This window comes from Parambassis ranga, chromosome 15 (genome assembly GCF_900634625.1).
Source record: "Parambassis ranga chromosome 15, fParRan2.1, whole genome shotgun sequence".
NCBI lineage: Eukaryota > Metazoa > Chordata > Actinopteri > Ambassidae > Parambassis > Parambassis ranga.
In genome coordinates, this window is record NC_041035.1 from 7,686,052 (window position 1) to 7,711,749 (window position 25,698).

At 41.2% G+C, this 25,698-nt stretch overlaps 4 protein-coding genes across 6 annotated transcripts in view; 2 read left to right on the top strand and 2 right to left on the bottom strand.

Moving 5' to 3' along the window:
• Positions 1 to 305: 305 nt before the first annotated feature.
• dync2li1 (dynein, cytoplasmic 2, light intermediate chain 1) lies at positions 306 to 12,187 on the top strand. Of its 3 annotated transcripts, none has more exons than XM_028423153.1 (20): positions 306 to 408; positions 515 to 638; positions 728 to 762; positions 891 to 960; positions 1,210 to 1,298; positions 1,408 to 1,606; positions 1,719 to 1,787; positions 1,895 to 1,972; positions 2,109 to 2,188; positions 2,328 to 2,398; positions 2,508 to 2,605; positions 2,710 to 2,802; positions 3,951 to 4,439; positions 4,863 to 5,031; positions 5,313 to 5,419; positions 7,558 to 7,785; positions 8,121 to 8,311; positions 9,731 to 9,924; positions 10,064 to 10,163; positions 11,323 to 12,187. In XM_028423153.1, the coding sequence occupies exons 1-13, from the start codon at positions 320 to 322 to the stop codon at positions 4,011 to 4,013; spliced, it is 1,158 nt and encodes a 385-aa protein (XP_028278954.1). In that variant the 5' UTR covers positions 306 to 319; the 3' UTR covers positions 4,014 to 4,439; positions 4,863 to 5,031; positions 5,313 to 5,419; positions 7,558 to 7,785; positions 8,121 to 8,311; positions 9,731 to 9,924; positions 10,064 to 10,163; positions 11,323 to 12,187. The 3 variants fall into 3 exon arrangements, with proteins under 3 accessions (XP_028278954.1, XP_028278955.1, XP_028278956.1); XM_028423154.1 differs by having other exon boundaries at positions 3,954 to 4,439; XM_028423155.1 differs by having other exon boundaries at positions 4,279 to 4,439.
• abcg5 (ATP-binding cassette, sub-family G (WHITE), member 5) lies at positions 4,003 to 11,801 on the bottom strand. The gene is made up of 14 exons (XM_028423152.1): positions 11,607 to 11,801; positions 11,345 to 11,466; positions 10,951 to 11,087; positions 10,028 to 10,126; positions 9,758 to 9,890; positions 8,133 to 8,272; positions 7,879 to 8,008; positions 7,582 to 7,795; positions 7,230 to 7,435; positions 5,923 to 6,061; positions 5,760 to 5,833; positions 5,556 to 5,667; positions 5,355 to 5,467; positions 4,003 to 5,013 (listed from the first exon to the last, which is right to left on the bottom strand). The coding sequence occupies exons 1-14, from the start codon at positions 11,765 to 11,767 to the stop codon at positions 4,829 to 4,831; spliced, it is 1,965 nt and encodes a 654-aa protein (XP_028278953.1). The 5' UTR covers positions 11,768 to 11,801; the 3' UTR covers positions 4,003 to 4,828.
• abcg8 (ATP-binding cassette, sub-family G (WHITE), member 8) lies at positions 12,141 to 18,276 on the top strand. Its single transcript, XM_028423151.1, has 13 exons — positions 12,141 to 12,280; positions 13,395 to 13,496; positions 13,618 to 13,765; positions 13,846 to 14,084; positions 14,176 to 14,308; positions 14,677 to 14,946; positions 15,029 to 15,188; positions 15,377 to 15,478; positions 15,560 to 15,759; positions 16,532 to 16,608; positions 16,758 to 17,025; positions 17,116 to 17,243; positions 17,433 to 18,276. The coding sequence occupies exons 1-13, from the start codon at positions 12,236 to 12,238 to the stop codon at positions 17,568 to 17,570; spliced, it is 2,010 nt and encodes a 669-aa protein (XP_028278952.1). The 5' UTR covers positions 12,141 to 12,235; the 3' UTR covers positions 17,571 to 18,276.
• A 788-nt stretch (positions 18,277 to 19,064) lies between these two features.
• lrpprc (leucine-rich pentatricopeptide repeat containing) overlaps positions 19,065 to 25,698 on the bottom strand; it is a 43,713-nt gene continuing 37,079 nt past the window's right edge. The window contains exons 35-38 of the mRNA XM_028423411.1: positions 22,791 to 22,865; positions 22,231 to 22,315; positions 21,009 to 21,151; positions 19,065 to 19,304 (exon numbers count right to left, since the gene is read on the bottom strand). Coding sequence (XP_028279212.1) covers positions 19,239 to 19,304; positions 21,009 to 21,151; positions 22,231 to 22,315; positions 22,791 to 22,865 — 369 coding nt within the window. The 3' untranslated portion in view covers positions 19,065 to 19,238. The remainder of the gene's footprint in view (positions 19,305 to 21,008; positions 21,152 to 22,230; positions 22,316 to 22,790; positions 22,866 to 25,698) is intronic.

Genomic DNA, 25,698 nt, shown 5'->3' on the forward strand with positions numbered 1-25,698 from the left:
GTAGGTGACTAACATTGATGTGGATGACAAGAGTCTTCAGCACGTTTTTAATAAAGGGGGACAGATTTGTCTGTCAGTGCTGCTAAGGGTCTGTAGTCCAGCCATTTTGGTGCCCTAGCTAAGATTATAGTTGAATGGTATTGGAAATACTACAAACGTAACAAATTGAGATATTGTTCCTTCCAATATGAATAAATGCATTTGGTGGAAGTTCTGATCCATGTCTTCCACTGTTGTGACCCTTTCCAGTTCCAAACCTATTTACGCACTACACTTCCCACAATCCTCAGACAGGCGCAAGGACGAGTGCGTCATCAAAATGTGCCGTTACTCTGGCAACGTTTGTGACGGCTTGGCTTTTAGCTGTTTAGCTAGTTTGTCAATATCGACTGTAATGCCCAAAATAAGGTGAATAATCATCTTGCTTGCCACTTTTATACAACTCTAATATAATTACATAAATAACGTCATGTTTCTTTTGATCGACGTGTCGGTTCTGTCTCATATTTGTTAGCTCGGACACACTATGGGAGCAGGCAGCGGCGGAGGTGCACAGTCTGGACAGAGGAGGAAAAGAGGAGGACGGAGGAGAGACGGTGACCGAGAGGACTGTGTTTCTGATCGGCAGCAAGGCTGGGGTGACTTTAGTGCTGACAGACTGGAGACAGAAATACTGTTATGTTGTTGCTATAGGTGGTAAGCTAACATACATCTGCTTCTTTTTCAGGGCAAAACGTCCATTCTCCTCAGATGCCTCGACAGGTGTGTGTGTGTAAATCTGCTGCATGCAGACAGGTGTTATGTAGCCAGTTCAGTGTGGCAGTTATTAACAATAATAGCTCAATAATCTTACAAAACTATCATCTCTTACTGCTTTTTTTATCCACCAGAGATGAACCATCCAAGCCAACTCTGGCACTGGAGTACACTTTTGGCAGACGGGCCCGAGGACACAATACAGTGAGGAAGCCTTTTTTTAGTCTTCACACACTCTTAGTGTCTTTACACACAACTTTAAATAAGTTGTTACAGTCTAAAGTTATTTTGTTAAATATCGACACCAGCAAACTGCCCATAATTTTGTCATTTCCAGCACACTGAGTAATGCTTGATGAGGCTCGGTGGTCCTAGTACTTTATAGTAAAAGCTGTATGATGCATAGTCATAAATTGAAGATAAAACTAATAATGGTTATTTCTTTTTTTTCAGCCCAAAGATATTGCCCATATATGGGAGCTGGGAGGAGGGACCTCTTTGTCAGACCTAGTCCAGATCCCCATCACTCCTGCCAGCATCAAGTAGGTCTCTTAGTCTTTTTTGTCAGACTATAGCATATGTCCTTAGAAGCAGTATAAGTGCAGTGTCTTCTGAATGCCACTGTACAGAGCCCTTTCTGTCTTTCCACAGGTCTCTCTCTGTCATCCTTATACTGGATCTGTCTAAACCCAATGCTCTGTGGGGAACCTTGGAGAAGCTGCTGCAGGCAGCACAAGCACGACTGGAGAAAGTCTTCTCACAGGCACAGCAAGCAGAGAGGGCCAAACCTGGAGCCAAACACCAGACGGCTCCCCACTCAGCAGCAAGCATCTTACCTAAAGACTATCCTGTAAGGCTTGTGATGTTGTCCATTACACCCCCCCCCCCATTATATTAGTGTTTTTGTCCACTGCAGATGTAATATGACACATGTAACCTGAGTTAACTATGTCTGTGCACAGGACAGGGAGCTGATCAGTCCTTTTCCTGTTCCACTGCTCATCATTGGCAGCAAATATGATATATTTCAGGTAAAAACACGCAGTATAGTAACACCTGTCTTTACTTGGTGCTCCTTGCTTTACTTACATCTGGTGTTGAATTTTTGAAGTGACACTTTTTTCAATCCCTGTGGTAGGAATTGGATTCTGACAAGAGGAAAGTGGTCAGTAAAACATTACGTTTTATTGCCCACTATTATGCAGCATCGCTCATTGTAAGTGCACTTTTTTGCAGTATGTATATATTCATCACATGTAAAACAAGCAGGACCTCGTGCCTTCTTCTGTTTGCTCTCACTTTTAATCAAGGTTGACACATCTTCTTCTTTCTGTGTGTAACGTTTTAATTAGTTCACCAGCATCAAATCAGAGAGCCTGATGTCAAAAACCAAGAGCTTCTTCTCACACCTGGCTTTTGGTCTGGACAGAGGGTGAGGAGCATGACACAACATTGTACACAAAGTCAGGCAGACTGGAAAATTAGAGAGTGGTTGATTCAACAAGATGCTTTTATTGTTTTGGTTTTATTTGTGTTTTTCTTGTTGTTGTTGTTGTTGTTGTTGTTGTCAGGAAAACAGTGTCCTGTGAGTCAACTAAGCCTCTCATTATTCCAGCAGGCTCTGACTCCTTCAGCCAAATAGGTGAGCACAGCACCACCCAGTGGCCAAAAGTAGTAATGCCTTTAAAGATTGCTAAATGAAAGGAACATTAACAGAATTGTGTATTGTGTATTATATAATGTTAATTTAGGCTCTCCTCCATCTACTGATGTGGACATAACCTCTCTACATGCAAAAAACCCAAAAGACCTGTGGAAGAAAGTATATGAGCGTATCTTCCCTCCAGAGGTAGACCAATCACTGACAGCACCTGCACCTTTATCATCTGATTTAGGAATTTATATATGAATGATGTAGTTTTCACAGTATTCTGTCTCCTTGTTACTTTGCAGACCACAGGTGAGCAGAGGGAGCTGAAAGATCCAGCCAAGGACCAACAGTACAGTGAGCCTCAGATTGATGCCATGAGAGCCCAGAAAAACCAGGTATCATATCCAGAGCATTTACATAATCAGACAAAACTCATCATAAATCATCATTATGAATCTGGACAGGCTTTATTTGGTGCCAGACTGAAATTAGTGACATGACTCATTGGTTGTATGATGGCCAATCATAGTTTATCAGAAAGTCTGATCAGTTATCTCTGTGACCATGACCTTTGTCCTACCTGCAGACAGAAGCAAGTATTTAGGAAGATAGTGAATTATTGAAACAGTTAAAAGGAATTTGGAAGTTTATATAGCAGCTAGTTTAATTGACGTGTAATATGTTAAGTCTTAAACAAAAAAAAGAAAGTGCCAGACATACATTTGGAGAAATGCCTCTATTGACATAATTATTTAAGGGAATTTAAATTTCAAATATAAAATTGAAGCACACTTCCTCTATTTCTTTGCAAAATAATCTAAGCATCAAATAGAAATTCACGTTTTTCTTCTGCGTGCTGCCTGTCACCTGTCTTAAACAATGTCTGAGAGTGACCCTGTGCCCTGTAGTAACCCGCATGTAGAAGTGTTTCTTTCATGATCTCATTAGGCTGTAAAGTATGCTGTGGTAATAAACTCAGAGATTAAAGACTTTCTTGCTGGCCTGCCACTCTGGCACTTGACCGGCAGTAACCTCCTGGAAACACAAGTCCCTATTATCTCTGACTGACTCTCAGCTGATGCTGGTCATTTTGCTTTGGTATTAGATGGTACTGTTACATAATTAGTCCAAGCAAGAAAATTCCACCTGAGTCTAGAGAATAAAGGTGCGTGTATATGCGTGTCAAGGCAGACTTTAAAGTGACATTCTTAATGCTACGTAATACTAAGTGATAATATTCTAGTCTGAGCTAGTGTAACACCAACCTCTTATGTAGCAACACATTTTTGTTGTTCTTATGAAAAAGTTCTGAAAAGTTATGAAAAAATCAATTCCTTGAACTGCATAGATACGGTATGAATGCAGTGTGTCACATGTTGCAGGTGTTTTAACTATCTGTGTCCTGTATCTGTGGAGGAGAACAAAATCTTGTTTACCTGAGTTAACTGGGTTTGTGGAGTGTGGTTTTGAAAGCACCTCTTCTGTTTAAATTGATTGAAGTGTTTATTTTAAAACTCTCCTGTCTGTGTCATCTGTTTTTCAGGAGTTGGAGCAGTATAAGAGGAATGCAGCTAAGTCATGGAAAGGCCTGGAGCTGGAGACATGAAATAATCAGCTTTATTACACACATAAAACATGCAGCAAAATATACACAGTATACATTCCACATTATTCATTTACTTTTGTGTTATGTCCTTTACATAGTGCAACTTTTTTATATCTAAGTTTAATTTAATTAAATCTACAAACTGAACAAATGCATATATTCTTTAACCAAAATAAAATGTCTTCTAGAAAAATAAACAAAGTTTATTCCGTATTACTGGTGTCTTATGTTACAGTCTAAATTCAGTTCAATTTTGCACCACTAGTGGCAGCACTGAGCAGCACTCCCATCCAGAGCTGTGGAGAAGACATCTGGCGCCATTTTTGATTTGATTTCCGCCTCCCTCCTGCACCTGTGCGCTTTGTAATTAAATCAGTTTTGGAATGTTTTACACCTTCTATGTGTCGGGAGACCTTCTGAGAAACAGTGAGTTTGTATATTTACAGCCTTAATTTGTTTACATGTCGTTGGTACGGTGTTTTTCATGAGAAAGAGGAGTAATAAACACAAACTGATCATTTATTGAAAAGTTCGAGCAAGCCGCTAGCTTAGCATGGCCGAAAATAACGAAGGCGAGTGTCCATGAAAAGTTGTCAGTTGTTTACGGCTGTTATATGATGTCACGTCTGCATCCCAGTCAACACACACTAACCCTAACTTGTATTCATTAAAAAAAATAAAACTTAACTGTTTATGATGCAACGGAGAAAAGGGTTAAATACAGTACTTGATCTCATCTGAATAGTGAGCTGAATAGTTCAGTGTACTGTTATTGTTATCGTTAAGCAGACGAGTTTTCAGAGTTTTGTGCAGATTTAGTGACGCACAACTTTGTCCCTGAGTTTGTAGCTGATCATGCCGAGCAGCAGCAGGGCAGGGAGGAAGGAGTACAGGAGAACAAAGTCCAGTGTGTATCGAGACAGCGCTCCAGGATATCCCTCATCTATGATCTGACTACCTTGTGTGACGAGGCAGCTCCCTGGCAGCAAAGCAGATTTATCTGCAATAACACAAAACAGTTGTTGAGTGATGGCAGATTTTACAGATTCAGTTTCTGATCTGTCCTGACAAGTGCCCTCGAACATTGATCTCTGAACTCACACTTCATAGATCAGACTTAAAGGGCTGCAGTTTGATCAAATGTAAATGTAGATACATTGATTAATAAATGATTTTGCAATAACAGATGATAGGAGTTATAAAATGCAGAATTGTTTAGACTTGTTACACTGTTGATCAAGTTCCAAAATTCATATTATATATTATTATAATTTTTGGTGTCTTTTCATTCTTTCTTAGGGTGAGTGTACAGAGGAAGATCTCATGGGGAAAACCACTTACTGCATGTGAACTGGAGATCGTGGAACTCAGTGACTATGAGAAGCTCACAACTGTACTTCTGAAAGGTCAGGTAACTGAGCCACTGGAAGACCACTGGCATCTGCTTTGTGCTTCTGTTGTCAGAAAGAGGAAGAAAAAGTTGCCTGTCAAAGGTCCAATCCCAACACAGCTATTGAATTTATAAAACATACAGTGTCTTACCTTAGGAACCCAGAGCCAAGCAGAATCCCAGCAATATTGAGTAGAGCGACTCCCGTGTTGACCATGTTAGGGTCTTGAACTACTCCTAGTAGCACTACAGTTAGAAGCTCACCTAAGGATGGAAAAAAAAACACAAGATACAAGCACCATTAAGCTTAAAACATGCAGATGTATGTACAAAAATAATATATTCTATCAGCTCACCTGTAATATGTGGCACCAGAACCACAGCTGTAAAACATAGGAAGCGCAGACTTTCAGGGTGCATTCCCACTGTCCTAAAAACAAACAAAAACACAAAAGAGTTATCGTTCTACACACTTTAAACTTTTCCTAAGAATTGAAAGCAATTACACTTACTACCCACCAGTAAAGGAAGGAAGTGAAGATGAAGACACTCAGGATGCTGAAGGGAAGGATGTGGAAGATGTAGGCCAAGAACATTTGCCATTTACTGTAAAGGCCATCCTGACTTTCCTGATCACCAATGGCTCGCAGTGCTGGGACTGTTGATGTAAAGATAGATAAAGTAGAGTCAAGTTCAAAACCTTGTACCCCCTCTTTGTTGTTGTCACCCTACTCATTATCTAACATGCCATGACTTGATGATCAACTTTATTAGTTTAGTTTATTTTCCTATTCAGTTTTCCTGCCCTCTGCTGTTAGTCCATGTACGACTGCAGGTGTTATTCAGACAACTCAAGAACCTCAGTATCCTGCCAGTTATCTATGAGACTGTAAGTCAGAATGATAAACTCTGTAGCTGTTTGGGTGAACTTGCTACAAACAGAAAGACCTAAACACAGAGATAGTATAGATATGGTAGGTTTGTCGGACAAAGGGTACTACGGTTCATTGACCTGTCATTTTCCTAGGTGACCAACTAAGGTACTTCTAGTGACTGTGAAAAGCCAAATTACTGCTCTTTACAATATTCTTACAGTTTAATACTGACATTTTATCCGTAGGGTGTGATTGAAGTGTTAGATCTCAGGTAAGAGTCAGTGTTAGAGAAGCTAGTAAATTAAACGATTTAGCACAGTCACCTCCCAGTTACATGCTTAATGTAGTGGTCGTGGAGCATATGTTTAAACATTCCTGGATAGCTGTGCAACAGTAGGTATTTCAGTGCTGAATTGCAATTTAGATGACCCAAAACAGACTGTTTTCCCCCAAATCATTCGAAGAGTTGTAATGCATGTGCCTCATCTCCCTCTACCTTAGACCTCAAACTTATCAGTCACACTTTGTACAGTACCAGCTCTGTAATTAAACTCACAAATCATCATTTAAACTTTTTCCCTGACCTAAGTACCACAAGTCCCTTGAAGCACCTTCACCACACAGATTTTGAGCTCGACTTTTTTTGCTGAAGGGAACAAAAATACTGCAAACTGCAGGCGCCTTTCACCTACTGAGCAAGAGATAAGCGAACTTACATAGCCGAGATAAAGATATTTAAAGCGTGCTGTTTAACAAAGATAACACATTGCTGTTACTTAGATAATAGGCCACATGTACTTGAGTATTTCCCTGATCATATCTACCTCATGTAGATATTTTTTAAAAGAGTTATCAGACACATGCTGTGAGATCTACAGTGACGTAACCAAGACACCTTAGAGAAGGTAACCACATTTCAACATAATAATTTCCAAAGTAGATGAAACTCACAGAGAGCAACAGCATTCAGCATGCCAGTGTAGGGTGAAGCACCGATGCTCTGATAGATGATGCCAATGCGGTCCTGTATTGCACCCTTGTTGACATCGATGTCTAAATGCATGACGAAAAAAGCCACAAACAGACCGTAAATCAGGTTCTGAGATAGACGCATCAGAACGCCCATCCTGTCTCTGGACAAGTTTCTGGCTGTACGCCTGCACAGACAAAACATACTTGTAAATACAGAGAAAGGCACAATACATTTTCTTTCTAAAGCACTTTTTGGCCAATATGGAAAGAGTGATGTGTAACAGATGTTCTTGTGTCACATACGTAGGATGAAGACTCCTTCAGCACTGACCTGAGCAGAACTTCAAGTTTGGCAGCACCACTCGGTGACTCTTTGCTCTTAAAGGGAATGGCTGTCTTTTCTGATTGCTGCAGGCTTTGCTCCATTTTTCCCAGCATGCTCTGGTAGATGGGGGACCTCTGGTAAGAGGAGGTGATTTCATGCATGCGACTGAATGTGGCCGCTTCCCTCTCACTGCTGCGTGTGTCCACTGAGGTAAAGTCAACTGTTTGACATCATAGCAGTAGTTTAACTACACATACACACTTTAAACACACAACACCAAACATATTCTAGCGCATAGATTACCGTAGATATCGAAAGGGTTGCAGTACTCTGGACACTCATATCCACATTGGCTGAAAAAGTCCACCATCTCCTCTGGCTGCCCACAGAATACCAGCTCTCCTCGACTCATTATCGCTATCCTACTGAACACCTAGGAGGCAGACGCAAGTCAACAAATACATTTTTATAGGCCATGAAACATGTGTTTCAGTGTACTTGGAGTTAAAAGGTGTAAAGGCCTCTTTACAAAGTTCTGTTTCCAGTTCAGCACTCACCCTGAAGAGCTCAGAACGTGGTTGGTGGATGGTTACGATGACGATGCGGTTCCTCTTGGCCAGCTCCGCCAGCAGCACTACAATCTGGTTGGCTGTCATGCTGTCCAGGCCAGTGGTCGGCTCGTCCAATAGGATCAACCCTGCAACAACAGCATCCCGATGACATCACTGCTTTTGTTGTAGGTTTGTCACACAGTGAAAGATTGAGACTTTTTTCTTAGGAAGTTTTAAGTGTACTTTTTATTAAGTGGCACATGCAGGACTCTCAATGGGGCCAACTTAACTTGTGAAGATAAGTGAGTTCTCTCTCTCTTTTTTTAAAGATAATTACTCTAATTAGGACAATTAAAAGATTGCCTCTTTACATTATGAAAGCAGTGTGGAATTAGCAGATGCATTAATTGTGAGATTAATTCATTTCCTGGTTGATTGGAAAGGCAGCGAATGGGAACTCCTTATTACTCTGTGTGACTCTGTGTGTGTGTATGTGCATGTTCATGGCCATTTTAATCCTGAATGAGGACTGAGACCCTCCATCCTCCCCGGAGGACTGTAGACTGATAAACTACACCTGGGATGAGCACACACACACACACACACAGAGTGAGCTGGGTCTCTGTTCATTCCCTTCATGGTGTGATAACCCAGTCCTTTAATACTCTTCTCCATCTCTCTCTCTGTCCCCTTCTCTGTCCTTTCCTTATTCCCCTCCAACTTAGATCCTTTTGTTTTGTTTTTTTACCACTGTGGACTTTAAACTCTTCTGGGGAGAGACAGGTTATGTGGAAAACTTTCTCCCGTCATCAGCATGGAAGTCATACTTCTGTTTCTATGCCTGATGCTCATTTTGCTTGCTCTTCTTATCCTTTGCTGATGTTGGTTTTTAAAAGATTCCTTGCCTAGTTACATGCTTCCAATATATTGTAGAAAATCCACAGACTCATTCTTGACTTCAGCAGTATTTGTTAGATAAAGAATGAAAATATCCTAGTCTGATGTGAGGGTTGCCCTTGAACATTGTATGGGTAGAGAAGCCAACAGTGCTTGTCAGGTGATCACTGTTCCCCATTTGAGGTTGGCAACTAAACTTTCTTTCCATTAAATAGCACTAATGGGGCTAATAAGTTTGTCTCCAACTGTTCCTAGCTATCTTCCCTCCTGTGGCCATGGGGAAAAACTGGCTCTAGCCTGCTCTGATCATCAATGTGGTGGCCAAGAATAAATGTCAGAGGCTTGTTGCAGATAGGACATGGAAAACTGCCATTTATTTTGTTTGTGTGTTTGTGAGGATGTGTAAATTATGTAGCTAGGTTTCCACTTCACAACATCACATTCACCTCATATCAGCACTGGACAGCAGGAATCTTCACATCAAGCAAAAGCTGTTTCCTGTGGGTACCTATCTGTTAACCTATCCTTTAAGGGCATCTTGCTGATATTTAACATTTTGTATGTAATCCTTGTCTCTCAAAGCTTTAGATCGTCTCTATATCTATATCTATATCAATATCTTTTAAAGACATAAGAAACTTGAACTGTGCAATAGCACAGTTTGAAAGTCTGATGTTGAGAGGTAAAACTCCTGCTATTCTCCTCAGGCATATCCAAGCTGCAATGGTACTCACGTGGGTCCTGAAGTAACTGGCTGGCAATGGAGACCCTCCTCCTCTCACCCCCAGAGATCCCTGGGAAGACACGACCTCCAATAACACTGTGGGCCACATGAGTCAAACTCAGCTCGGCCATCACTGCCGACACCTACACAGGAGTTCAACCAGAGTTGAAAAGTCAGGTGACAAGAGAATATCTACCTCTAACAAGTTAGATGTTTTTTATTATGTCTTTGTATGGAGAATTTTAAACTGAAGAAAATGCTCACAGCCCTTGAGAGTCACCTTTTTCTTGATGGCTTCGGCCGAGTGTTTCTGCAGGGCCAGCTGGGCTGTGTAGGTCAGAGTCTCCTCCACTGTCAGATAACTCAGTAAGTTATCACTCTGGAAAAGGACGAGGCAAAGAACGAGAGAAAACAAGGTAAAAAGAGAAAAAACCACAATCAGGATTATGATCTGTTTTCCTGTTCTCATCCATCACTAATGACAAACTACAGTCTGCTGAGACACAGGAAATATATAGATTTCAGTATCACATCTTGTGATACTGACTACACTCCCATGCAGAACACATACTGAATACAGAATACTCTATTCGTGTTAGTTTACGTATGCATGGGAAAATCATCTGTAATAAACCTACACACACACACAGAAACTCTAATTGCTTGAACCAGCTGAACCTGCTGTCCGCTCCAATTAACATATGGCACCTCCCAATCCCACTTCTTCTTATTCTCTCATCTGAATGACTTTTAATATCAGGAGCTCATATCACCTCCTCATCTGCAGCTTAGCAGGGGAAGTTAATGACGAGGCTTAGAGAGCAAGAAGGCGGTGCTATCAGCAAGAAGAGTGAGATGATTTGAAAAGAAGCAAGGCCAGTTTTAAACCGGCGTTTTTAATTCAGGCTTTGGATACACTTGAGCACCTCTCATTGAGAGATTAAGTGTATGAGGAGGCTATCAAAGGTCTTAAGTTAATTTCATACGGAGGCTGGGGCAGCCTTTCTTGGAGTTGGTGCAAAGTGGTGTGGTCATCATTGAGTTTGTGATTTAGTATTTGTGGCAGTCAACTTATCTATACACAGTGTGCATGCATCCACTTTCCTATGAGGAAAAGTTTGACCAGTTGTCAGTGTGTGTGAGGAGAACTAGGGCAAAGTTTTTACACTTTTTTTTAGTTATACATTGTGAGTCAATATTTACCTGCAGTACGTAGGAGAAGCAGTCCTGATACTCTTCTCTCTTCAGTTTCTTGCCATTTATGAAGACCTCTCCTAGCAGTGTGCCAGAGTTTCCAATTCTCCCTGAGATGGCATCCAACAATGTGGTCTTCCCAGACCCTTTGTAATACACATGACAAACACACAATTGACACATTCATACACTTGTTTAACAACATTTTATATATGAAAATAGCCCCCTCTTCTATAGAAAGACGTTGTTTTATTAATGTGTTCCTTCTATTTTTGGAGCTGGAGTGGCTGTTATTTAACATTTTGAAAAAAAGATGAAGAGCTATAAAATGCATCCTTATGAAAAGGACACTATTTTTGTTTTTCTTTTCCTTTTTTCGAGGCTTGCTGTGTCTACTGTGTACCTGAATTGCCCAGAATTCCCATGATCTGCCCACTTTCTACGTGGAAGGACACATCATTGAGGATCTGACGAGTCCATCGTTTCCTGTAGGAGGGTAAGTCCCACCATGGACCCACACGTTCACTGACAAACACACACAAGCACACACATAGAGAAGGGCAATAAACAACATAACAATTGTTAATGTACAGCATTTCATTTTTTATGGGCCCTGAGAGGTAGAGCAACCTAAAATTAAAATGTAGTCTGTGTGCAGCTCTTACCTGACTGTGTAGGAGATCTTGCTGACACTGAGACAACACGAGGCCTCGTCTCCGCTGTCTCTGCTTAAATCCTTCTTTACCTCTGACAGGAATTTGAAGGACTCCTTGAATTTTGTCCCGCTTTCTGCCTCCACTGTTTGCATTGAATAATTTCTGTTCATGTCTCTAACTAATCTTGTACTCCAAACAAAGAAACCGTAACACGTCCGTTTCTCATCAGTACGTCAATAATCTGTATGTTCTAGATTTTGTTTCTCTGCACCTGTTCCCTGCACCGAGCAGCAGTGTGAGATCAGCAGCTGAGTCCCTCAGGAACCATAAACACGCATCGAATGTTGCGTTATCTTAGAGAACTTTGATCAGGAGTTGTATAAAGAACACAAAGAACACACACTCTTAGTAGATTCACTGGATGTCAGTCTCATTTCAGTCTTCATGTTGGACACTGCATCTCAAAAAGCCATGACGGACAGGACAAAGAAGAGCTAACATGACGTGAATATGACTGGAGTTAAACCAAAAGAAGAAGAACAACAGACACCTGTAGAAATAAAAAAAAAAAAAAGAGAGGATCCTAACGGGTGTTGATCTCTTGACCTTACAAACATCAGCGAGCGATTTGCATCATCATGGACACAGACACTGCCCTCAGTCAGACTAATGGCTATGCACAGGTCAGTCAACTCATATTTTTAAAATTCACTACTTATTTACAGATGTGTCTTAATTAAATCCAATGTAAAGCTAAACTTTCAGTTGATTCCTTTGACTAGCATTAAGCTGCACTCTTTATCTGCTGTATAACCACAAATTGTATAAATTTAACTTGTGCCTGAACTCAGTGACCTGAATCAGATCGTGTTTGACACTGTAGTCAGATCAATCAATTGATGCAATTAAATGATTGTGGACATTTTACAAGGTGATGTTTCTTATGTACCCTGAAAGGAAAAATGAACTAACATACATTTTATTAGGAAATACATACTTCAAAATACCACATGAAAATGACAGCATTTCTTTAATATTGATCTGGTAAAATAACAAAATGCTTCACATTTTTGCACTGTTCTTATTTTCTACTCTAGATTCCTGCCTTCCTCCGCTTTTCCTGTTTCATGAGTTCTTTAGGTGTTTGTCTATAAAAATGGAGAGACTGTTGAAACTTTTGCTAAACACTGCACTGCTAGACCATGAATTCTAATTAGAAAGAACAGTGCTACGATTATTTCACATCAGATTTAACAGCACTGAGACAGTCGTTTCTCTTAGCTCATTCAAAAAAAGGTGCATAACCCAAATTAGCAATTGTATACAACATAAACAGTATAGCATTTAGTGTGGGTGAAAGCTCATTCTTTCTTTAGTAATCATTTATTTAATTGAATTACATAATATTAGGTTTGCTTCCAAATGAACTCTGGACCACTGGACCCACAACGAAGATTTTAGGCAATTATTTGCACATAAAGTAGATGGATGTTAATACAGTCACACAGGAAAAGATCCACACACACTGAAGATTACAATTGCATCTAAACTAAAACAAACACAGTATCTAATGCTAGTCTAACCATAAATTTAACAGGCTTTTGTCATTTGTTTTTTTTCGTTAGTGGAACTAACTCGTCCACAGATCCCTTTATTCATCTAGTAACTGAACAGAACTTTAGAGTAGTGATACATAAAAAGAGCTGTACATCAGTACCCAGATGAATATGGATTTTGATGTGTGTATGTCCTTGCCTTTTCTGTATTAGTCCTTGACCTGTCTACTTTTTTTAACAGCACCAGGACACAGAGTTGTTCTCAACTGAAGAAGACAGCAGTCTCTACTTCACCTACAGTGGAGGGTGCAATGAGCTGGAGGTCAAGAACCTGCACTATGAGGTAACTGTTGAATAGCCATTCTGGTCTCATACAGATGTTATGTTTAGCTTCACGCTGCATTTTAACCTCTGTATGTATGTGCACGCTGCTTGAGTAAATGTGCACACGTGTGTGTTTCCAGGTGGACACAGCAGCTCAGATCCCCTGGTATGAGAGGTTATCAGAGTTTAAATTGCCGTGGGAGATAAAAGGAAACAAGCAGACAGCCATCAACAAACTCAGCCTCAGAGTGGGCAGCGGACAGATGCTGGCTGTCATCGGCAGCTCAGGTGACACTCAAACACTCTTGCATTGCTTAGTTTCCTCACTGTTTACATTTTGCTTTACAAATATCATCACCGCCTACCAGGTTGTGGTAAAACGTCTCTACTGGACATCCTAACCTGTCGAGATGAAGGCGGCGTGATGACATCTGGTCAGATTCTGATTAACGGAAAGCCCAACAAGCCGCAGCTAGTGAAGAAGAGCATCGCTCATGTCCGCCAGGATGACCGCCTCCTTCCTCATCTCACTGTCCGTGAGACACTCAGCTTTGTTGCCAAACTCAGGCTTCCCACGCACTTCACACAGGCTCAGAGGGACCAGAGGGTATGATGAATCTCACACTGTTCCATCCAGAAGTATGTACACAACATGGTGGTATTGCTGTGTGTATAACAAAACTAAATCTCTGTCGCAGGTGGATGACGTCATTGCAGAGCTTCGGCTGCGTCAGTGTGCGCACACCAGGGTGGGGAACGACTATGTGAGGGGTGTTTCTGGTGGAGAGAGGAGGAGAGTCAGTATAGCTGTCCAACTTCTCTGGAACCCTGGTAAGAAAATGAAAAAATGGAATAGAGACACCACCAATTAAGGTGTTGACTGTTCTCTAGACTTTTTTATTTTTTGTCATGTTTCGACACAGATCATTGTAAAGTGTTCAGTCACTGACTTTTAGCAAATCGTATTTATACATTTAGAATCAGAACTTACAACATTATCAGTTTAGTTGCGGACCACTTTTAAAATATCATCCCTGTTCCACTTTGGTGTCAGACAGTATTTTATTAGCAAGGATCTAGACCAGTTGTATTACTCTGTCCCCTCTTCCAAGCTACTCTGTTGATAAAAACATACCTACATTTGGACTGAAGGACACGTTGAGCAGCAGCACATTTTATGAATTATTTTCACTTTTTAGGTATTTTGATCTTGGATGAGCCCACTTCAGGTTTGGATAGCTTCACCGCACACAACCTGGTCATCACACTGTCCCGCCTCGCCCGGGGAAACCGCCTGGTCCTGCTCTCAGTCCACCAGCCTCGATCAGATATCTTCCAGCTCTTCGACCTTGTCGTCCTGCTGTCTTCAGGCTCAGCCGTGTACTGTGGTGCAGCTCGGGACATGGTTCCTTACTTCACTGCTTTGGGACACCCCTGCCCACGATACTGTAACCCCTCTGACTTCTACGGTTAGTTTGTAAATCAGCTTCAAATGTTGTTTTCTAGCACAGGTTTACAAGTGTTGCCTGATTTTGTTGTTTTTGTGTCCAGTTGATCTGATCAGTATAGACCGACGTAGTCCAGAGCGAGAGACCGAGTGTCTGGAGCGGGCCAGAGTTCTGGCAGAGCAGTTCATGGAGAAGGTCCGAGACACTGATGATCACATGTGGAAACCCCCTGGAAACCAAGCAGCACCAGCCCAAACTGACAGGTAGCTGTATGTTTAAGTTGGGCATTCATTGCTACTCAGTGTCTTGCATCAGTGTCTTCTGTGGCAAAAAGAATAGAGGGTAAATGCTATAATTGTATGTTTGTATTGTTGGTGATTAGCTCTTCCTCCTGACTGTTTTGAGAGGCCTGTTTTGGCTCAAATAAAACTTCTTTCTTTATGTGCTGTAGCCCTCAGCAGGCAAAAACAGCAGAGGGTGAGGAAGTCATCACTATTTCCACAGGCAGAAACAGACTGCCTGGCAGACTACACCAGTTCTCCATCCTGATCAGGTAAGAACATGCAAACCCAGTGATGTTGTTGGAGCGCTGATGAAACGATGAGCACGGTCCTCTCCTTTCTCTCTCCTTCAGGCGTCACATGTATAATGACTTTCGAGACCTGGTCACCTTATTGGTCCACGGCTTTGAGGCACTTCTCATGTCACTGCTGGTCGGCTGTCTGTACTACGGGGCAGGAGAAGAGCGTCTGTCCATCCAGGACACTGTTGCCCTCCTCTACATGATCGGAGCGCTCACCCCATTTGCTGTGGTGCTGGACGTCATAGCTAAATGTGAGTAATTAAAGGCTGAGGATCAAGGTCAGGTGAACATTTCATGTTCTGATCTCAGTTAGGTCTTTACTGCTTTACTACTCCTAACGTTGCCTGGCTTTTATATTTATCCCAAGTCAAACCAAATATTACTTGTCACACTGAATAAAATACTGGTTATTAAAACTTAGTAAGTAAGAAAGATGAAACTCTTACTTTTGAATGATCATTTGATTGTAAGGTCAAATGCTTTGTATGTCTGCACACAGTGTTTTTATTGGCAAAAGATTGAAATAACTGAGCAAAAGAGTTGTAGCTAGTTGTGTGTAAATTAAAGAGAACTGTGTGAAGCTATCCAAGAATAAATGAATAAATAAAAGTTGTGACGGCTACATTTGACGTCTGAACAGTACATTATTAAAGAGAACATGTAACAGTAAGTCAGCTAAAGGTCAGACAGTGCAAGTGGTCAAGTTATCGGAGTTATAAAGTTATTAGATTTGTTGGAGAGTTCTTGGAACCCGATCATTACAGCTGCAGAGATAGCAGCCAGCCAGCATCCTTTTAAAGTAAAGTTCAAGGTTAGATGATACTACAAGTCATAAAAAATGTTCGCTTATAATTCAAAATGAAACATTGACAGTCCAAAGCGACCAGAATAAATGTGGGAACATAGATGCAATAAATGTTGTCTGCAGCTGGTCACAGTAAATTAGACTTTAACCAGCGTGTAATAGAGCTCCTGGTTTTTGTGCTGTAAACTGTCATCAGACTGACCGATTGTTCTCTGCAGGTCACACAGAGAGAGCCATGCTCTATCACGAGCTGGAGGACGGCATGTACTCTGTCACTTCTTACTTCTTCGCTAAGGTAACCCCTCAGTGATGAAACTGTGTCTCCAGTAGGGGTCAGTGCTGCTCCATGTTGGAATCACATTTAGCACTGTGTACTACACTGGCATTATACTGCACTGTTTTAATACTGAATATGTTCTGTATGTATGCTTCCTCTACACTCAGGTCCTGGGGGAATTACCTGAGCACTGTGTGTTTACCCTGGTCTATGGTCTTCCTATCTATTGGCTGGCAGGGCTTAATGAAGCCCCCGAGCGCTTCCTGCTTAACTTCTTGCTGGTGTGGCTGATGGTTTACTGCAGCCGAGCCATGGCTCTGTTTGTAGCTGCTGCACTGCCCACCCTGCAAACCTCCGCCTTCATGGGAAACGCACTGTTCACCGTCTTCTATTTGACTGGCGGCTTTGTCATCAGCCTCGAGAATATGTGGCTGGGTGAGGAGACACGTTTACTGTACCTAGTTAAAATATGTTAGAATAAAAAGATGCTGATCTGATGCTTATGCATGTTCTTGACTCCGTCAGTGGCCTCTTGGTTCTCTTATGCCTCCTTCATGCGTTGGGGTTTTGACGGCTTGCTGCAGGTACAGTTCAGAGGCAGCAAGTATCCTGTCACCATCGGAAACATCACCATCAACATTGATGGCATATATGTGAGTAAAAACACTGTGATACATGACGATCACACACACAGCCAGATCCTATTTTTACAGATTTGGAACACAAGGACACAATTAAAAAGTAATTGATCCCATAAATAATAACAGTAGTTTGACAAGACGTGATTTATTTATGAGTATAAAGCTGGTTTTTAAACTTTGCTAACAATGTTAATTTTTCAGGTGGCTGAGGCTATGAACATGAACCAGTACCCTCTGTACTCATGTTATCTGGTCCTGCTGGCAGTCTGTCTGGGCTTCATGGTGCTCTACTTCCTGTGTCTTAAATTCATCAAACAGAAGTCCAGTCAAGACTGGTGAACCTTCCACCGAGTGGAAGGGATTCATTTTGGTTCGACTGGCTCGGCACCTGATGTTTTAGAGAGAAATCTGTTTAATTCAGAGGATATTCTAACAGCAAACTGAATATATTTACATTGTTTAATGTCATTGTCTGAAACTCTAGTTCTGTTTAAAAATAAAATAAGCTAGTATTTCATTGGTGTTAAAATGATTCAAATGTATGCAGTCTCATACTGCTGCTCTTTTGAGTTTCAAATGCTTTGAATGTGGGTAAAAAACGAGTTTGAGTTAGTTGAAGCTCTCTGCAGTACCGCTGTCTGCTGCTGGGTGGCAGCAGAGCACTGCAGTAAATGTAAAATGATGGCTGTTTTCTCTCTCTCTGTCCTCTCAGTAGTAGCAACTGATTAGAGCACTACTTTGGCAGATATCCATCTATAGCTTTTACTTTATTTCCACAGCTTTATCGTTTCTGTATATGTAAGGTTATTAAGCTTACTGCAACTGTGTGTGTCTGTGTGTCAGTACAGGAAACACTGAGACAAAAAGCCTGGTAGAGATTTAGTAAGACACACTGAGAGAAAAATAGACACTTTATTTGTTGTGTCCTCATAGATTGGAGGTTATGTAAGCTGTGTGTGTTTTTGTACTGGTGCAAAAGCCTTTTAAATATTTCACCAACATAGTTTGAATTCAAATTAGTAAAGTATTAAATCAAATTGCTCCACTTGAGTGTTTATTTTTTGCCTTCATCCTTTGGCCTCTTGTTTTCAGTTGCATGGTGTAGTCGCCTGTTGCTGTGTAGTTGCATAACAAAACAAGATATTGATAATGTGATTATCCTCAGTGTTATTATTTGTGTGACATGAACCACTTAAAATGGGTCTTTATGCAGAATTGAAAGAGTATCGGGTAAAATCTTTCTGCTGTGAGAAGCTGAAAATTGAAGCAGATTACTTCTCTGTCTTAATTTGAATCCTGAGCGGTTTCCAAAGCCATGACTGACACTCTGACGTCAACCAGCCAGTCTTCTTGGGAACGGACCGGTGCATTATGTAAGGCTCATCTATGTCAGAGCCAACAGTTTGCATTACATGAAACGGAAACATCTGAGGCCAGTATTGGAGAGTATAAGGAGTTATGATGCCAAACGGCTGCAGAGGACAGATGTTAGACGATCTGTCATTCAAAAGCAAATGGATAATAATATTTACATCTACAGCAGTTTGCTTAAAAATCAAAGCAAAGCTAATAAGTTAATGTGCTTCCATGATTTTTATTTTTATTTATTTATTTTTTGAGTATCACTTTAAAAAAAAAACATTTTAATAATGCATTTAACAAGAACGGGCTCATTTTTAAACGCTACATCTTGGGGAGTTTAATCCATCAGTCAAGTACACATTTAATGAGCATGAAATGCAACTAATCTTAATTTAATGTGGCTGTAAAACATCATATAATTATATGGAAATATGCTTCATGTCGATAAATAATACACCCAATCGCACAATCTGGATTTCCACTGACATTTATTAGCATAAATACTTCTGTACATTCTCAACATTACTGATCGCAGTGGACAGAGTCTTCATATCCAACAGATACAACACAAAGCACAAACAAGGGCAAAGAACTTATAAAAAAAAAAAAAAGGGAAAAACACGTGTGAGGAGGAGATGATGATTTTTATTCCTCTGCCCTCACCTGGGTTGCTTTCTCTTTCAGTTTGTTTGCATAAAACTTAAAGGACTCCTGCAAAGAGGAAGAAAAGACACATTCAACAAACCTATTCAAACGAACCAGGTACATTCTCACCTGCTGTAGGTGTTTATGCGTTTCTATCTTGCATCTTTCCAAAAGTAAGCAACACTGAATCCCTCCTGGGTCTGTCTAAATAGTCTCCAAACAGGTTGTCTCGTTTCATCTTTAAATCCCCATTAATACACAAATAAGGGATTTGTACCACATTCCCCAAACACATACTTCCGTTCTTTGCATCTGTTCCTGGCTAATTAATCAGTGTTTTGATCCAGACAAAGTGTTGCGGTGGGTGTGGGGGGTGAGAGCTTTTCTGCAGATTACGCCAGCTCCTTACAATGTATGTTTGCTTATTAATATAGTAATTAAGCCTGATAAAAAGGCTGCGTTCACTACAGAAAGAGAGAGATCCTGGCACGGATTTCAAACAGTTCCAGGGGGTCCGTTCAACCTAATTTACAAAAACACATTTTCCTCACTACATTTGTCTGGTCGTTGGTATATTTGTCCAGGTTTGGGTGTTCTAATATTGCTTCGAACAAAGCTCTTTATTTCTTATTTGCCTAAAGCTGAATGTAGGAAAGTCGCATTTTCAAATTTACAAAATGTCATTTCAGGAATAGCGACACATATTGCTGTGGAACAAGGTTAACTGGAGAAGCAATCTACTATTGAAGAAGACAAACATCACAAAGGGAGGTGTGTTTCCCCCTGAGATGTGTTTTCAGAGCCTTCTGTATACACTGGCTCGTAACCTTTCCTTCTCCTTGCAACTCTTCCTCCCTCAGCTTATAAAACTCTGCAATCAATTAACTACCCTGACATTCTGTAAATAATGCAGGAGCTTTTCTACCTTCATCCCTCTTTCTGCTTCTATCTTTGTACTGCAGGTGAGTGATGTGAAGGTAAGAGTTGGGCTTCTGTCTACACCTGCCTCCAGGGGACGGCACATCAAAGTGCTGCGGCTGAGAGGACCGCATGTGTCCTCTGCCAAGAATAGGTCTACATCGGCTTACAAAATGTTCAATGTGCTGAAGTGTTCAAAAACACTATGAGCCGGAAAAGTAAGAGCGGCCATTGGAGTGACACCATCTCGCTTACACAATATATGTACTCTGTGACCGTGGGGTGTAATTTGTGACACGCACACAGAAGTAACAACCACAAGAGGCAAGCTGCGGGCCTGTGAGCTGCCCCGAGCAGGCAGACTGCTCTTTCACATTACTATGGCACACACAGGCTGCAGCGCACACACAATGGCACGCATTAGGGTGCCAGGCAGACAAGTGCCAGCACTGGTTAGAATCTGTAGGCAGGGTGTATTTATATGAAGTTCTGGTCGTAATATGTTGCTCACATGTGCACAGCTGGTATCAGTATGGGCAGGTATGGTAAAAATGTGGCATGTTATCATTTTCCACAAAGCAGAAGTTAAGAGTTATTAAAATGATCAAATTTATAATATGACATTGATTCAACACAAATTATTCCAGTGTTTCCCAACCTGCAGGTCAGATCACAGGGTAAAATCTGAGGGGTCTGAAGTTAGGAAGAGGAAAAATATGTACTTAAACTAGCAACACAGTGGTTACAATTAGCTGCTTATTCAGACCTGATTTGTGAAAGTTGCAGCTGAGTGGTTATGTAGGTTTTCTCTGTGTGTGTGTGAGAGAGAGAGAGAGAGAGAGAGAGACTCACGGGGGGCTCAGGGAAAGGTGCAGTCTCTCCCACTTCACGATAAAGTACAGCCAGTCGTTTGAGTGACAGTTCGTGTACGACCATCCCCTCCTTCTGCATCTGCTCAAGTAAAGCCTTGGCTGCTGTTAAGTCCTTATCCAATACTGGCAGAGGAGAGTAAGGAGAGAAACGCACAGAATTACCAACTGAGACAAAAAAAAAGTCAAATTCTTGTTTGAATGCAGATATTTAGAGGAAAAACTGACTGTATGACCGAGAGTCAAAAGCATGGTTGCTGGGATAATCACATTTTTTCCCCCACACACACTGGTCTTTGATCAAATTGTTGGTGCCAAGAAATTCCAGTTAAGATGGAACTGCACACAGGCCAATCTTTGTATTTACCCATTCTTTTGCCAGGATAATACTTTCTTTTTATTACTTCTGAAATTCGGCTGGTTTTGGTTGTGAGTGAGAACACGCAGGTGGAAAAGCAGAAACCTGTGTAAGGCCTACTCTGTTTTTTTTAGCTGCAGAGTAATGATGGAACGTGAGGGGGAAAAAAATAATGTTACACATTTAAATATGAGCAAATAATTACAAAGCTGTAATCAATAACTTCTTCCTTACTTAAAGAGATAAACTACATCATGTCATGAAAACAATAATGTGTAAACCTAAAACGGTGTGTGGCTGTTGAGAGTAAGGTCACGACTGTTAAAAGACAAGAAAAAAGACACAGTAAATAGACAGAGCAGAGAACCGAGCTGAGCAGAGAATCGCTAATTGCTTCCCCTATGGGTGCCTTGACCGACCAGCTAGCTAATGCTAATTAAATAGTCATGTCATCTCATCTCTAGTGTGACAAGTAAAAGCGGGAGGGTGAAAGGGGTAAGAAGGTGAAAGCAAGGAGAGGCAGACAAAAAAAGGGACAAGAAAATGTAGACAGGAGTCAAATGGGGAAGAAACAAGAAAAGATGTGGAGGGGAGGGGGTAAAACTATACAAAGCTGAGTGGTGGAATATGTCCAGATTAGCACGCCAGGCTAGCCAGGACAGCTAACTCATTAAAGGACATGTGTTTTATAACCCCCAGAATGCAAGCCTAAACACACACACACACAACTTGACCTGATGCATTGTTAATGGGTCTGTTAATGCCGATTATTCACAGGCCAGCGAGCCTCAACAGGACTCATCCAAGTTGCCTTGGATAGGAGTGAGTGCATGTTAAAGTGTCCTACCGTGACATTTCATCAGGTACGAATACAGCACCTCCTTCTCAGTGAAGTCTGGAACCAAGCTGCACAGGTTCTTTATCTTGCCCACCTGTACACAGAAACACTGGTTTATATATATATATATGGACAGCAAAATTACGTTTCCTGAGTTCTTCTGCAGTTACGAGGGGCTCACAGGAGTCGAAGCACAGCACCAAGCTGACCACTGTGTGCAACATGTGAACATGCAAGGGTGAGCAAAGGGGACATTCAGAGGGGGTCTTCTTAGCAGCATTGAACCTTATTTTTTTTGTGAAAAGAGAGTGTGACTTCAGGATTTGATTATTATTCAGACACTTGCCGTGTTGCAACAAGACTTTTCTGTTGAGATCTCTATTGTCATAGTAACAGGCACTTGTAGGATAATTACAGTGTGGTACCACGTTTTATTTACAGAGTTTCGAGCACCAAAATAATTGGTTAACCATAAACATGGCGATGAGGCGTTTACCGATTGTCTGCTTTTGGTTCAAATGGTTGATAAACACTCGACTAGAGAGACTAGAATGCTAACTCGACTTTACCTGTCCAGGAGACTGAGCCTTTTGGGCCACGAAGGACAGCAACACCTCCTTCTGTTCAGCCAAGGCATTACAGCGCTGCATTGAAACAAAAGAAAAGTGTGTTAACGCAGATTCCACTTAACCTTTGTGTAAAGGTCTCTCCTAACTGTGCTATTAATACAATTACATTATATAAACCTATACATGCTCATTCAAACACATGTTCACGCCAGGTTACAGGATAATTCTGAATTCAAGAACTCCTCCGTTCTGTTTGAATTTAAATGTACAGCATTGTCCAGAACAGAAAGCGTAATTATCTCTCAGTGTATGATTGTGTCCAGTGACACTTTAAGACTTAAATCAATTACTGACGGACAGGAAGCACAGTAACAGCAGAGGGAAGAGTTGTAGGATTTGAAAAGCACAATATTTAATTTGCATTTATTGCTAGCAGCACAGCATTTCCTGTGACTGCAACTGTAACAACCTCTTTTTAGATGACATTACATCAGATCCCTATTAACAGTGACAGTAGGGCAAAGGCTTAATTTCAGTGCATTACACCTTAATAATATGTGACGTATAAACAGACACAGAAGTATAGAACTACGTCATGTTGGAACTCTTATAATCAGGTTTCTGATGGCTGGTTTACCCTCTGCATGACTGTTTGCACTGAAAACGTGCACGCATATGTACAATACATTGTATGTGTGTGTGCAGGAGTTGCATTAACACTGTTGTGCTCTCCGTGTGTGTTCCTGGCTGAGCTGCAATGAAGTCCGATTACTAGCCAGTCGTAAACTGACGTGATCCACTCCTGTTCCGCCTTGTACAGAATTAAAAGCCAGCAGCCTGCGAGGCTTTTAACAGGACCCACATACACAGAGCTGCCTTCATTCGGAGTCACTAAGTGGCCAAAGGCCTTTAGTACAATCAAGCAATTAGACAACACTATGCCACTTCACTCTTTGAAGTAACTTCCCTCTGTGGTCTCACTCTTGCCCGTTTTTTTTTCTCCCTTGCTACACCAACCACTCCCAACGGCGACGCCATAACAGACCCAGGCCTACTGTCTCCCCCGCTCCTTACACACACCACCTAAAAGCTCTGGATACCCGGGGAATGCTTCCTCCTTTTCCTCAATGACCCCCTTCACACACGCATGTAAGCAGTTGTAGAAGAATTTGCAAAGCATCTGCCTCACTGCTCCCTCCTGACACCATTTCTCTTCCTTAATGACTGACTCCATTCCTCATGCTCCCCACTCCCCCCCTCACCTCCTGCTTTCCCAAAAGCTGTGTCATCATTATAGTCTGCTTTCCTACTTTAAAGTTTTTCAGAGTCTTGGTCCTGCTTTACTTTGTATAGGATGGAGGAGTTAGGTTGCTTCCCCCCACTAACCTTGTAAAATGGCTTAGAAATGGGAGACACCAGGCCACGATGAGGGGCAAACCAGAACACACCAGGTTAACCCGGGTCACGTCAGTAGGGTCCAAACTTAAAACTACATATGGTCTTTGCTGTGGGATGTCCCTGTAGGTTTACTGACATCATGAGGTGGGTTTACCTGGGCCTACCCAAAGTGCTGCCCAAAAATATACACTTAAAATAACGTTTATGAGACTATTTTCTCTCAACTGCAGTTAATTATGAATACTGGAGTAGAGAATAATTATAAAATAATTATAAAATAATTAAAAAAAATAATAACAGAGATTTTGAAAATTATTTTTTAATCTCAATTAATTTTTTTTTAGAGATGGAGAGGGAATCAATCCAGGAGACAGTAATAGCTTTCACATTGTGCGACCATAGTTTGTATTTAAATAATAATAAATATGGGAGCAGTACGTCATGTATATGTACATTAATATACACGATAGCCCCACGTCCCTGTTTAAAGATTGAGCGGGATAATCACTCAAGGTGTCAGCAGGGTGAGACGGGCAGGCACATGTCATCTTTTTGTAAACTGTGGGTTTATTGTTAAGTTTCCAGTCTTAGTCTTATCACAGTGGTCCTGAATTATAGCTCACCTACCTGTCAAATTGAGGAGGCTAGTCCAATTAGCTGAATGTATGGGTGCATACACAGCCTATTGTGATTTGAATGTCAATATAAAATACGCAAAAACCACAAACACTGTCAACAAGAGAGCAGCTAAGATGCTATGATGAGGAATATACAATACAGCTTTCTATAGTCCATGTGTAAAAAGATCTGATGTGTAGCAAGCCAAAACTGTGAGCAGGATATGTGTGTATATTACAGAGCACTCTGCTATCATGAAGCTGAACGACTGAGAGGGGTAATCACTCAGTGGGAGAGAGTAACATTATCACAGTCAGACAGGAGGAAGAAAACAGAATGAGAGCAATGTCTTCGTCTGAATGTTGAAGTCTTGCCTCGTTCTCTGTTCGTCCTCCTACTGTCTCTCACTCATCGAGCTGCTACATATTCATGTCCCCAGGCTCAATGCAAAGTCATTGAGCTGTAATGTATGAACTGTGTTAAATAAGTGAAGTAGCAGGAGGCCAATTTCAGACCACCAGACTCAGTGGAGGAATGTGGGCGAGCACAGTAATGGGAGTCCAGATAAATAAGTCAACATTCTGTCTCCGCCATCACTAGGGTCTGACAACTGGAAAAAATGCACTGGGACTTGTGGTGGACTAAATTCATCAGCATCCCTTGTTGATTTGTTTTTTTGGCAGTTTTTAATTGCTTTGACATTATAATTTTAAATGTAGCCAAGTGAAAGGCAGTCCAACGGAGCAGTACACAGTGGGACCTGAAAAATGTTCCAGATGATTTTAAATTCATTTAAAGTACTCACAAAAAGTTATACTCATAGTATGTGCACTTTACCATTTGAGACTGAGAATTACACTACATTACACTGCAAAATGTACTGTATGTAATG

Excerpts from the sequence above, each read along its gene's own strand:
- abcg5 (XM_028423152.1), bottom strand. The coding sequence starts at position 11,767 with ATGAACAGAAATTATTCAATGCAAACAGTGGAGGCAGAAAGCGGGACA. Across the intron at positions 6,062-7,229 it reads GCTGAATGCTGTTGCTCTCT|TCCCAGCACTGCGAGCCATT; the intron begins GTGAGTTTCATC and ends TTACATCAACAG. Across the intron at positions 5,468-5,555 it reads CTTGGCTCTGGGTTCCTAAG|AAGCACAAAGCAGATGCCAG; the intron begins GTAAGACACTGT and ends TTCTGACAACAG.
- abcg8 (XM_028423151.1), top strand. The coding sequence starts at position 12,236 with ATGGACACAGACACTGCCCTCAGTCAGACTAATGGCTATGCACAG. Across the intron at positions 13,766-13,845 it reads GGCTGTCATCGGCAGCTCAG|GTTGTGGTAAAACGTCTCTA; the intron begins GTGACACTCAAA and ends ACCGCCTACCAG. Across the intron at positions 17,026-17,115 it reads CCTCGAGAATATGTGGCTGG|TGGCCTCTTGGTTCTCTTAT; the intron begins GTGAGGAGACAC and ends TGACTCCGTCAG.
- dync2li1 (XM_028423153.1), top strand. The coding sequence starts at position 320 with ATGTGCCGTTACTCTGGCAACGTTTGTGACGGCTTGGCTTTTAGCTGT. Across the intron at positions 763-890 it reads CTCCTCAGATGCCTCGACAG|AGATGAACCATCCAAGCCAA; the intron begins GTGTGTGTGTGT and ends TTTATCCACCAG. Across the intron at positions 1,299-1,407 it reads ATCACTCCTGCCAGCATCAA|GTCTCTCTCTGTCATCCTTA; the intron begins GTAGGTCTCTTA and ends GTCTTTCCACAG.